Source organism: Acanthaster planci, linkage group LG06 (genome assembly GCF_054643075.1).
Source record: "Acanthaster planci isolate LZ-2023a linkage group LG06, COTS_SCS, whole genome shotgun sequence".
NCBI lineage: Eukaryota > Metazoa > Echinodermata > Asteroidea > Valvatida > Acanthasteridae > Acanthaster > Acanthaster planci.
Window position 1 is genome coordinate 9,766,380 of NC_141782.1, and position 13,617 is coordinate 9,779,996.

Sequence of the window (13,617 nt, forward strand, 5' to 3'; positions counted from 1 at the left end):
CTTAGTCCCAAGTCCACGTTCCATTCTTATGGACAGTTTCAGTCCCTTTGTGCATGAACAGCATATCAGAAGTCCATAAAAATGGAGATGAGCGGATTCTGTCACCAATAAATATGAATTAGAAATGCAGATGGACTGTAGACAGCTGTGTAACTGGAGGCCGTAGACTATTCCTCAGTGGTTTCTGTGGTAATGATGGCCTATGAGAGTCAGTTTGGAGAACTCTGCTGCTGTGTTCTTGCAAAGAGCAGTCCAAATCTAATCAACCCATTATGCCTGTAGTGTACAAAAATGGAGGGCATGCTTGGCATTTTCAAAAGGGATGAGGCATCCTAAATGGAGATGAATCCACTGATGAGTAGGGTATATTTCTGTCTTTAAAGTCATTGAATAATCAGTGTAGAACAAAAGAAAAGGCATGGACAAAGGGAGAAGTGTCTCCCTTCAAAAAGTGAAATATGGAGGTGGGCACCGATTATGCACTCCTCTAGATCTGTTACTTGCTTGGGAATGTGAGACAGATGGGGAGCTAATCGGATGCGTATTGTGTCTGTCTTAGGGATGACTTGGGTAAAATAGGCAGTCATATGGGATCTTAGCAGTGAGTGGTTTTTCTTTAAATACCAGGATACCCCCAGCAAAATGACATCTATAAACTGTTACTTAGCATTTGGAGTGCATAGAGTTGCACAGTGTTCCTTTGGGTCTGAGGTTTCATCCAAAGAGGCTTCCAGAGCTACATGTACAGACCTGCCAACCTAGCCATACTCCTGCCTGAGGTCAGCCCTTACCACACAATAGATTAAACGGTATTTAAATGAGCCTGCACTTCATTAAAAATTTTAATCTATTGTGTGGTAATGCCCAACGTACCTCAGGAAGGAGTAAGGCATGTTGGCAGGTCTGCATGTAGGACTGTGTCTGTTCTAAGCAGCTGCCCACGAATTGTGACCAGTTAAAAATCTTGAGACCTACATGTAGTTCTTTAATGCAAGGTAGGGGGCACTTCTAACTCCTGTGGAGGAAGAACCACTCATGAGATTTGGTTGTATTTGTAGGAGTACTTTGCCAAGTAAACATGGGATAAATGTTCAGATATCCATATATTAAATTGTGGTCTGGGGCTATGCATCTGAACCAGGTACCCGAGTATCCCTCCATTGATGTGAGGAACCAGTCGGACAAGTCACCGAGATATTAAACAGAAAGTTTTTAAAAGGTTTTGTTGTTGAGATTTTGTAAGGCAGACTGTTTGAAATGGTTATGTTGACTTTACAGCTATCGGTACGTTTATTTTCAAAGGCTGCTGGTGAGCATTTACTGCAAGACAAAATTTGAATACATTTTCCACAGATAGGTACCTTGTATGATACCTGTGTTTTACTTTCACATGTTATGCTGTTCCTGTATTACCCATAAAATTGACATCAAGAAACCCATAGATGTTCCTAGACATAGGGAAATTTTTCCTATGTCTTGGAACATCTACGGGTTTGTCGTCAAAAGTTTGGTTGAAGTGGTAATTCATAAACTTTCAATTTTCTCTTCCAATTTTATGTTTGTACATCCAGGTCCAAGTTGGCAAAACCAGAGAGGGGCATCCTGTCGTGGGTTACATCGCAGTCACACAACTTCAAGCCGCACAAGGTATGTTCTCCCGTACAGATATGCCACTGATAACTGCGTGTTGGGCCTCCAGAGGAAGTTTTGGCTTGATACTTTGTCTATTTTTAAGTGCGAAATTTTTCGGTTAAATATGTAAGAAAAAAGCAGAAAACGTCCAGCAATATTGTGCTGTGGAATGCCAGAACTTGCAGAAAATCCATTCCCAACTGGATGTTTGTGAAGAGCCAGAGATTTGGCCTTTGTGGTTTGAATCAAAGGGAATTCCGTAAATTTATTAACACCACTCTGGTAGTGTTCATCTCTCAGTATTCATTCCATCTGTCTTGTCATGTGGTAAGAAAGGTTCAACAGCTTGGTAAGAAAGGTTCAACAGCTTGAGCAAGTACAAATATCCTAAAAGTCAAACTTGACTCTTTCTGATTGAAAAATATTTAAGCAGCCCTCACTCTGTTGAGATTTTTTCTTAAGAAGCAAACTGTTGTCCTGAGCTTTGTATTGGTGATATCTTTATTCCTTTATTTCCTGCCTCTTTCATTTAAGTAGCCACCAGGTTGGGTGGCTAATCAACTAGTTGTGATTAACAAGTAATTAACAAGTCTTGTGATATTTTCGCAAAAACTTTTTTGATTTCTAATTTACATTGAGTTTTCTCATTTTGCCCAAACAACTTCTTCCTCGTTGAAGTTCATACATCCCCGAATGCCCTTGAGTGTCACCTGAATCACTTTCATCGATCCTTCCCTCATACATTGCACAGAGCAACGTCATGACCGCACCGCATCGACACCAGTCAGAGACCAGCAAGGTTGGCTAAGTGTTTCTACAGCCAAGTTAACCTCTGTTTCCGATCAACAAGCTGTCAGGAGGAGGTTGCTACAAAGTGTTTGATAATTCTAACTCACACGCTCAAATGACATTCATTTCTTTACAGCCCAATGTTCTGCTAATGTCTGCTGATTTCTAATTATGGCAAAATTATCTGTAGCAAGACTCCAGTTTGTTCCTTTTGGATGTGTACTTCCAAATAAAGTGTGTTTTTTAATAGTGTATTAACCTTTTCATGCCTAATCTAACAAATATTTATCAAGTTAAAATTGCATCTTGCAGGTTGAGGGCTATTGAACAAGTTCTTCATTTGCTGTAGGAATGGAACAACCCACAAAAGCATAATTGTTGTCTGACCCTGTATTGGAGAAAAAGGCAGAAAATCTTTCGTATCAAAATTTCTGCCCTTTGATGTTTCTGCGGTGTTATAAAGGAGTTCATTAAAAGCTTTTTTCTTGCTCTTTTTGTATAGTTTTGAAATTTACAAATCAATATTCCTGGCTGATGGTTATGAATGTCATCAGCCTGTTAGCAGAGTAAAACAAAAATAAAAATTCTTTGACTTTTTCAAACACAGTTGTAAAACAGAAAAGAAATGTGTGCTCTAACAGAGTAGGAATACATATGTTGAATCGCTTGTTCAGAATTCTTTGGCAGCTGGATAAATGGGACAAGACAGGATGATACCAATGGTTAGATTGATTCGTTGTTATCTCATACGCCTCGAATGGCATATAGAATAGTGCAAAAGTTATGAATGTATCCCACAGGCAACCCTGCAGGTGTTTCTGTAATACATGCTCATTGCCCAGCATAGTGAAAGGATTATATTGAACATGTTTCCAGAGGAACTGCAGCAGATAGGCTCTCGGGCCGGTTGCTGTCAAAACATTTGATCTGCCAAACTACGGTGGGTTCATTTTTAAGTGTGCTGTGCCTTGTGCAGTGCAGCCTAGGCCACAAAGCAACAGTTCAGGCCCAATGCATCAGAAACATGTAGACCCATAGCCACAGAAAACTTAATTAATTTGGCCCATGCAACATTGGTCCGAAGCTACAGCAACTTAGGCACAAGTTTGGCCCCATATATATACCATGGCAACTTGGGAAATCAAGCCAGAGTCTCTCTGGGGAGCAACTTAGACCTACATGTAAAGCCACAACTTAGGTTGTGTCTGAATCACTTGGCTGTGGCTTGAAATTGCACACAACTCAAAGGAAATTGCAGGCTGGCCACGACTACTAGTACCATGGACTTGTCCATAATTGTAGACCGCAGCCAAGTAATTCTGACACAGCCTACACGTAGCTGGACAATGCACTATGAGACATTATGTATGCCTACACCATACCATTGATGGAACATGAGGAAAGGAATATGCGAGTTCATGTACATTCACTCATTCGCTTGTCCATGTCTGTGATTTGATGGCATGGTTTAGGTCATGCCAGAGTGTGAGCTGATCAAAAGCCAGTACATATTCCAACTTCAAGCATGGTGGTTAACCATTGTTTGATTAAATTCACTTGAATGCAGCATGGTGATATGAGACCTTTCTACTTGTAGTTTAATTGACCACATGTATTTCTAACCATACCATAGGAACTCAGTTGTATGTTTTTCTTCTTACAGACTTTGTTTCAGCAGAGGAGCCTATTACTGACATCATAATACTAGTGTGAATATGGAGTAGGTGCCATGAGAGCTCTGATGAAATGTAACAAACAGGAAAATGTCAGTAATGATGGGATTTGCCAGTGATCGGCCAGCTGTTTTTTGTGGGACTGAATTATCTGTACGTATTGATAAAGTTGATCACTGGTTCATAAAATAGTGGATCCCATTTTTTGTACCCGTTCAGGTGAGGTCAGAGAACTGTTATAGGCCTAGTCCTCCTGAAATCGGGATTGGATCACTGAAGAAAAGTAATGCTGGCCACCTGTTTCTTGTGGGCCAAAAAAAATGAATTTGAATGATATGTAAGAGTGAACCTGATACTGCACAGTTTACTGCTCATCAGTTATGCTTTCTGAGTTGTGAGCTGGATGTTGACAGAAAGTTTTGGTAATACCATCTTCTACTGTATGCCTACCCCTACACCACTGCACACAAAAAATAGAAGTACATGTACCCCACAGATAATTGCCAAGGGTAATGCACAAAATGGAAAATGAATTTTTTTCATATGCCTCTCATCAGGCTGGTTGCCGTAGCAACATGTTATTGCAAATTACTGCTTTTATTAGTAGAGAGGACAAAATTGTGTGTTGAAATAGAAGAAGAGCTTAATAGAGCAGTGATTAATGTGGGATTTGTGATGGCTGATATGGAAAGGACTAATACGGTACATTTGATTCCCCTCCTTGTAATAATACTGAAGCCTAATCAGTCACTGTGCTAATGAGGCGCAGTGTAAATTCACAAACATACACATGGTATTTACATGCAAATGAAGATCCTGGGATACATTATGGTTACATTTTTATCACTGAACCCTGTTTGGGTGTAATTTATAACGCAGGTTCATTGTTGGGCTTACATGTGGCAGGGTCCGACAAGTTTCCTCTTCTTGTGTGCTCAGGCTGGCTATAGGCACGTTGATACATGTACTTTGGGTCTAAAATACACATAGTAGGTGTATGAATCTTACCATTTAAGTGCCGTTTCACATGCGTTAGATGTTTTTATGGATGGAAATGCAGTACACCATTTCAAACAATCCCATTGATATAATTTAATCCTGTTGATCTTTCTGGTTACATTCATGGCTGAAATTCTGCTTTGCCGATAGCCCAGCCTTCCCGATATCACGCTGCTTCTACAAAAACGGACAAATCATAGTCACGACTCACAAGTTAGGCTTAATCTCATTGCTGTTCCCGTCCTGCACTAATGCAAACTCAGAGCAAATAACCTTGCTCCTGATAGCCCCTGCAACTCTGACTATAACCAAAATGAAATTACCTGAACCAAGTTCCATATTGATACAGCAAACCCAACGGTGACAGTTACCCCTGTAACTCAATTATAACAGCCATACTGGCTACCGTGCAGTTATTAAATGTGAGTATATAACCAAGCTCTCGAGTAGACAGTACTTTTTTTTTTTCATTAGTAAGGGATGTTTTCTCAGAGTCTTAAGGAATATTCGGTGACTGTGACTTCACCTGGATTTTGTCACAAAATTGAGTGATTTTGACTTCAAGGAATATATCCTTTTTATGTTTGGCTAATGTGTTGCGTCAGTCATTTCCCTGACCAGAACTAACCAACTGCCCCAAGTTCCCTGTTTCCACCTACAGTGTACATATTTGCAGATGAATGCATTCTCCTTCATTGTAAGAGCCATCAGGATCGATGTGTAATCCTATGTCATATGCCCACTTCCCTCTTTTTTCTGATACCTCATGACCAGTTCTGACGGACAGAATTTACTACCGCATATTTGCTGTTCATTGCAACTTGTTCGTGTTGCCTGAACGATAACCGGGAACGTTTTTCCCCTTCCTCTTTGTATTTGGGCCTCCCAGAAACCAATATCCGCTCGGGCCAGCTGGATTGTGTTCTGAACTGGTTGAGCAGTTTCCATAGTAACACCCACACTGAGTGCTTGGAGTTGGTAGCATTCGACCTTCTTTGTGGCAACTTCAATTTTGACAACATGTCGCCAGGTAAGGAACATGATTTGTTGAGGCTTGCTAGTCATTATAATAATGCAAGCCACGTTGAGAATATGAAGATTTTGTAAAGTGTAAAAGCCGTATTAAACTGTAAAAAATATTAAGTGCAATTTCTGAGCCCTGGTTAGACTTGGGGCTTTTCGTTTACAGTTGTAGCATTAGGGCCCAGTTTCATAGAGCTGCTTAGCAGATTGACATAATGGCTCAGCAAATTTTTGTGCTGAGTACAAATAACTAGAGATTAACCAGTGCAAAGTATTAATCTCTAGGGCCATTTTACACCGAGTGTTGCACTGATTCATGGTGTTTTTTGTGTGGTCTGAGGATGTTGCACACAAATTTGCAGGCTTGCTCTGGTAGGATTCGAACCCACGACTTCCTGCTTACTCCACTGAGTTTGTCAGGATCAGGCGGCTGGATCAAATCCAATGCATTAGCAGGTCACCGCAAGCAGTCTGATATTTGGATCTGTATTCAAACCAGCCTGTCGATTCCAGCAAAAAGTAAAAACAGTAAACTAATAAAACAGGCTGGTGATATTTTTTGCAACTCTTGGACCACACTGAGATCATAGTGTATGATGTAAATACACTGTACATAAGTATTAACTTCCCCAAAGCAAAGCCAAATTAATATAATTGACCCTAAGGTATTAAAGTTTAAGCGACAACCATTGTAAACCGTACATGGCCATAAGTCACCTAAACAATTGATGGTTTGGACCATCTCGTCAACCGTTTCGAGCTAGGCCCCAGGGTTATTAGTCACTCCACTGGTTATCAAAAGCCTGTTAAATTTATCAGTACAGAGGGAACCATTCACATGAAAATAATGGTATGAGACGTTATTGACCATGAACGTCATGAGAGTTGCAGCTAACGGCAAAATGTGATGTCGAGATCTTACCAAACAGTTCAACTATGCAGGGTTGTTTGAGGATGAGTGTATCGTGCATGCACATGGTTAGAATCTAGTTGACTAGCAGTCGAACTTGCCCCTATTACAAAACTTTAGTTGCCAACCTGTTTTCGTAAGCGTATATGTATGTATGTATGCCGCTGTGTGTTGTGTTCTTGACAAATTTTCTGTGTTTGCCAAAGCAGCTATGTGAAGTTGATGCCACACATCCTTTATGTACACAGTTATGTATTTGGGCGAGGAAGTCTTATTGGCATTCACGGCATCTACTGTGGGTGCTAGCTTTCTATCACTGAGGTGTAGGCCAGTCACATTTCACTTACTGTCAGTCCCCTCCCCCCCTTTCTTTTTTTGTCACTGCTGTGCGCTCGATGAATCTCTGATGGATGGTTCCCATCTCTGTCATATGATTGCAGATACCATGAGAACCAGTACTAGTGGTGATAATTTTGATCAGTGCATGGAACGAGCTTGCCATGATAGCCGATGTGGTGCCACCGGACAGAACATTCCAGACATGCATACTGTCCAATGATGAATTTCAAAGAGATTGACGCGCAAGTAACATTCATGTATATACACGCATGTTTTGTACTCTAGCTGTTGAAAATGCTGCTGGAACAAAATGCCAGAATAAAAACACCAGGTGTTGTAGCAGGTGTTCTAAATGCATATTTACTGTGATGAAACTTGTGTTTCATGCATTCTAAAACTGCAGGCATGCATTTTGACAATTAGTAGCAACACCTTACGGTCTAAGAGGTGTTCCACACACGTAGGATGTGTACACTGCATCTACGGTAGGCTTCCAGTTCTGGTCACCAAATTTATTGGTTATGCCACGGCTATAGATAGTGAATTTTATTGGTCGCGTATTGATCACCATGTGACTTGCTACTACATGTAGCACGCATGTACATGTATTACTTACGCATTACGTTCATTGGCGATGTTGCTGGGCTACAAACAAATGATGGATAACAGAGATCTTGCCCGCCGTTGATTTATCATGTCAACTGCATTGTAATTGTGTAATCTTGGGAATGAGGATGGATATCAGCGGTGGTACTACATGTTAATTATTGTAGGAGATGTGCTGTGCAAGGGACATTGAGGCATCGCGTGTGTTTGCATGTGAAAATTCTTTTCACTTGATGCTCTGACCATAGGACGATTAGACTTCAGTTTTTGCACCTAGCTATGCCCATGCATGGAGCACAAGTATGCTGTGATCACTTCTGCTCTAATTGCTATTGTTTACATAAAATGCTCATGTCATTATAAATCCTAGAGATCCTCCCCCCCTAAAAAAACGAAAAAAACAAAAAATAACTCAACACGGCAATCAATGCCTTTCTTGCAATCTAATATTAAATTTGCTGTTCAAGTGTTTCAATTTGTCAAAGTGTTTTGATTTATCGTGCAGTAACATATGCATATATAAGACTGTTCCAGTTTAATCTATGACGATGGTACAGGTACATGTGTAACAAGACAACTGTTGCCTGCAGTGTTGGCCACCAGGGTCCCTAAGTTTTGTACACAAAAACCCATGAACCCCTACACCACAGGCAACAGTAGTTAACTGTACATGCCCACATTATGCCAATGGTATGGAGCAAACAGATGCACTTGCATCTATTTCAAGTGCATTTATATTCATACCATAAACCAAAGTGTTAGTAATTGTAGAAGATTCCGTGAAGTGGATATCCTGGTAGTGGGAAATCACCCGAAATGCCACTGAAGGTTGCCTGCAGCCTACAGTATATAGGATAATGTGGCATGTAGGATCTGAAGATGTGACACAAGACTCAGGACACCTTGAGTGTTTTAAAAGGGACACAACATGACGCTATATGTTTACATGTCTTAGCACTGTATTCACCTGCTGTCATTAGAACAACATTACACACAGACAACCCTTGTTATTTGGGAATGCTCTTGGTATTAATTGAATTTCCTGTCAAGTGTTTAATCAAACCACTGGCTCGCCCTACACCTAATTGAGTTCTGAATGAGCCGTCGCTGTCTGAAAGGTGTGTTCCAGGCTGCATGGAGTCACGTTTGCAATTGAAGTCTCAGTGAGCAAGGACTACATTATAGAGATCAAGGATTACGAACGGCCGTCAGCTTTATTGTGGTTCTGTCCTCTTGTACAAGCCAACTGATTGAAGATGTTTTGCTGAAAGAAGATGTTACTGTCCATCAGTCAAACGTAATGTAAATTCTGCCATTATGAGGACCTCTGGATATTTTAAGCCGCATAATTAAAGTATAGCTGCAATGAATTGTTTTTAGACACAGTTTTTCTGCAACTTTGTACTCTTCTTCATTATATGAAACTGTTTTGCGTTCCTGTTTTGTTAATCGCATTGAAAAGTGCACTTTCACACTTAAAATTATCCACGTGTTCCAGGATAACCGAGGGTGCTGTGGCTGCGATGGCATTCACGGAAGACGTTGTTCATTGCATGGGCTTTTATTGTCAAATTGTGAATCCAGAATATAAATAATTATTGAATATTTCTGAGAAAGCAATTGATGCTTGCTTAATGCTGTGCACAGACAAACAATGAATCGGCAAAGAAGAGAAAATTTAGTCCAACAAAATCTGCAATCTGATTTTTGTGTACAACCAATGAAACACTGCTTTCTTCCTGGGATGACATTACAGTTTTGCTTGTGAATATGGAAATACTCATTAGCATAAAACAAAAGGGCAGTAAAACACTGTACCCTTTGAAATAGTGAAACACAAGTGGAAAATAAGGTGAATTGAGTTGCAGTAGCCCTTTGACCAACTTGATGAACATTATTCCTGGTATAATTGATTGTCCTAATACATGAAAATAGTCAACCATTTCTTGGAAATTTAGAGATGAAATCATCGATGCTTTTTGCAAAAAGACAGTATGAGGCAGTGACCAGATGCATTTTGACATGGGTGAAAAAAAAAATTGTTGGATCGGCATACAACTACTGGTCTATTTCTTGGATTATGTCTCGTGTATTAGGCTGTCGCCAGCCATGCCATTATGACATTAATGTTCTTGTCTTCAGGACATGAATACATCAGCATCATACTTCCTGCTGCTGACAAAACTTGCCTGGGTGATGGAAATGAAATGGAGTTAATTGGCAGCGGGCACTCCAGTAAATTTTAATTCTGTGTTGTTTGTTGCACAGTGCAGGGTGCTGCTGCTGAGGAGGACTGTTTCTAGACTGTCTGTAGACTAGGTCAAAGATGTGTTTTTGGAGGGCAAAAACTGTAGGGAAAAAAATCCTCTTTATTCTGAAAAATAGATGCATGCTGGAGTGAGGTCAGTGATCAAGTGGTGCATGTTGACTGTATATGAGGCACTCAATGGGTCTACATGCAACATATTTTTAAAAGCTACAATTAATCCTTCCAAATGTATGCTTGTGTTATCCTTTTTCCAATGTTTGGTTTTCTATTTTAAGGCATTTTGGGGCCTTTTTGTTTTTTCGGTGATGGAAATTGCCAGATGTCTGGAACAGTTTTAAATACTTCAAAAGTACACTTTTCAATACATTTAACCCCCCCCTCAAAAAAAAGTCAAATAGTTTTCATACCTTTGCACAAGAGATCCATTTCAAAAAAAATATCTTACAACCCTTTCAGTCTCTCCAGGGAAAATTGTTTGCCATTTTCAAATCAGTTGACGAGAAATTTGGAGCAATTCCACTGATATCTGATGCATGAAAGAGAGAGAGTTCCACCATAGGCAGTTTGTACCAGGTTGCCCACTCCTCATGCATCGCATAATGAATTTAGACGTTTACACGTGCAAGGACCGGATGGTTGCACACCGGAAATAATCCAAGTGTGTCAGACCAGTCAAGATCATTGTACTTTAGCAGGCATTAAATGACAAGACATAAGTAAAGGGTACATGCAGATTTGATCCTGAAGGGTACATGTATGTGATGCATGTGTGCTTTTGTGTATGAGCAGATTGAATTTATCTCTGCAATATCAGCTGATTAATTACCATGAAATGGTCTAAAGGGAAGTAGCCCACAGAGATGTAGAAACTTGGTCATTTGCTGTGGACACTACACTTGCAGAAATCTTCATATTGATTTGTTTTCTTTAATGGCTGTAATTTACCGCTCCTTCCCTCAGGATATTGACGGTTTATTTCTAACTGACAGGACATCGTGTGCTGGGCCGTGTCAGCTTTCCCCAGCGAAATGCTAATATTGAGCAGTTTTTGCTGGATGATTCATTTGACAAAATGTCGGTAACAACATTGAAGTCTTGTTTGCCTAGGGCACGCTCCTTGTGTGATTTCCTGCACTGACCAAAGTGTACCGTGTGTGTAGTTTTGTGGATTAACCTGATAGATCTAGTGTGGCATCCCAGCTTCGGTGACTTTCACGAGAAGGTGTCAAGTTTTGACAGTTAATAATGAATGGCGATTCAAAAAAGTGGTTTTATAAAGAAATGACATTATAGGAAACACCATTGGCATAGCCAAGATTTTCCAAGGGGAGGGAGGGGCAGGCAAAACCCTTTTTTCTCAGGATAAAATTTCCAGGGCCAGAGTGTGTACAGTACTCATGAGCTTTTAAAAAAATGGCAATCAATAGCTGATGAAAGGGGGCCAATTTTGAGGTTTTCTTCTAATCTTTCATCTCATATTCTTAATTTCTTATGTTTTTTTCCTGTTTTTTTAGTGTTTAATTTTTTCTGTTCTGTTGGTTGACAAGTAAACATTTGTGATTGAAATTGAGAAAGCATCAAGAAATTGTCATTTGTACATGTATACCCTGCAAATTGAATATTTAAAACAGATAAAGCAAGTGTGAAAAGTGTTTGACTAAAAAAAATTAAATAAAATATTAGAAGTTTGAGTGTCTTGAGTTTTAATAAGTAAATTTGATTTAATATTTGGCTGAGATGAGGTTTTCTGATTTCACTGGCATTTCTGAATAAACAAACAGTATGCTGACTTAAATTCAGGCACTTTTTTGAGAAACAATGAAGCAGACAGATTAGTTCGGTAATTGATGAGCTTACCACAAGTGCAGAGATAGTAGGTTTTTAAATGGAAGAACTTAACTTAGTAATTGTAAAGATGAAGAGAGAAATTAAGTGACTGGAGCAGGATTGGAACTTGTGACCTCTGGAACACCTTACTGGTGCTCTACCAACTGTGCTATTCAACCCTCTGTTGGCAGTTCAATCTTTCTCATCTTCAGGGGGTGCTAGTCAGCTCTTCAGAAGGCAGTACTGTAGTCAGAAACCATATGTCCCAAAAAACCTGGGAACTTGTAAATTGGCTACTTGTAAAATTCTTCTTAGCTCTGCATTGATAAATCTTCCTTGTAATATTTCAAATCTGGAAACTCAATGGACTTGATCACCGGATGGAGGAAATACCTGTGTATGTATGTGCCGTTGACAATGTATGGATTCGCACTAGGGATTTATGTATTTTACGTTGATATCCCAAATGTGTTCAAAAATTTGAGTAATACAGAATGACATAAATGCTTAATAATCCATTGATGTTCTAAGGTGTGTTAAATATTCTCAATTGATCAGTCATGTTCCCCAGCTTCATTGCTCTCAGACTGTGATCCAGATTTTATACACGTATTTCAGGTGATATGCCAGATTGGAGCCATCCTGTGTTCCTCATATACCATGACCCTTGCAGACAGAGGCCAGGACTAGACCGAGCCTGGACTGTTGGCACTGTACTCAGGAAGAAACGTCTTCAAGATGAAGAAATCTGCACACCTGAGGGTTTACAAAGGTAGATATCCAGAAGTACATGTATGTCCTCAGAGTAAGGCCAAATAAAAAAAGAAATCAATCGTTCATCCTCAACCTGTATCCTTTTTGAATCAGCATCTTTTTGTCATTTAACTTTTTTTCTCTCACTTAAAAAAATCTTGTTTTTAATCCATATTAACAAGTTACTTTAATGAAATTCGGGGAACATTGTCGACCTGAACATTTTGACTCCACATATGCTTACTAGTAGGATAGCTCATAAAAAGCTGGCATTCATTTTGAACCGAAAAGTTTCTATCCATTTTGAATTTAATTCTAATATTAGCGGCCATCTTGGAAAAAAACTAAAGTAAAAAGACCATCATCCTCCTCATTTTGGAAAAACCCGAGCAATCAGCTGATTTCTTTTTATTTGGCTTAACCTTTTCAATGATATACCTTTCTGGTGCTGTCATGTGCTTTGGATTTGCAGTGCTCTGGAAGATCCTCAGAGGAGGAGTAATTATCTTGAGGATTCTGAGGCCTTTGAGGCTGGAGGTGAGGCTTTCCGTTGGGGAGCCTCAGACAGCAGTCACTATGAGGGAGCTGGCAGACGCAGGGTGGACTACATCCTGTACAGCAATCACAGGACACATATGCAACAGGTGGGTCACCCCCTATATGCATGGTGATTCCCTGGGCATTGAAATGTGTGGCTTTATTGAGAAGTGGCTGTGTGATGGGAATCTAATGTAGTCGTTACTATGAGGGAGCTGTCAAATGACAGTCAACCAAAGGAAAAATGTGAGGGATTCGGA

General features: G+C 39.9%; 1 protein-coding gene across 1 annotated transcript in view; it reads left to right on the top strand.

Annotated features, from left to right (window-relative positions):
- Positions 1 to 13,617, top strand: part of smpd3 (sphingomyelin phosphodiesterase 3) — a 40,478-nt gene that overhangs the window by 22,639 nt on the left and 4,222 nt on the right. Inside the window, exons 3-6 of the mRNA XM_022228375.2 lie at positions 1,572 to 1,647; positions 5,983 to 6,123; positions 12,686 to 12,839; positions 13,293 to 13,464. Coding sequence (XP_022084067.2) covers positions 1,572 to 1,647; positions 5,983 to 6,123; positions 12,686 to 12,839; positions 13,293 to 13,464 — 543 coding nt within the window. The remainder of the gene's footprint in view (positions 1 to 1,571; positions 1,648 to 5,982; positions 6,124 to 12,685; positions 12,840 to 13,292; positions 13,465 to 13,617) is intronic.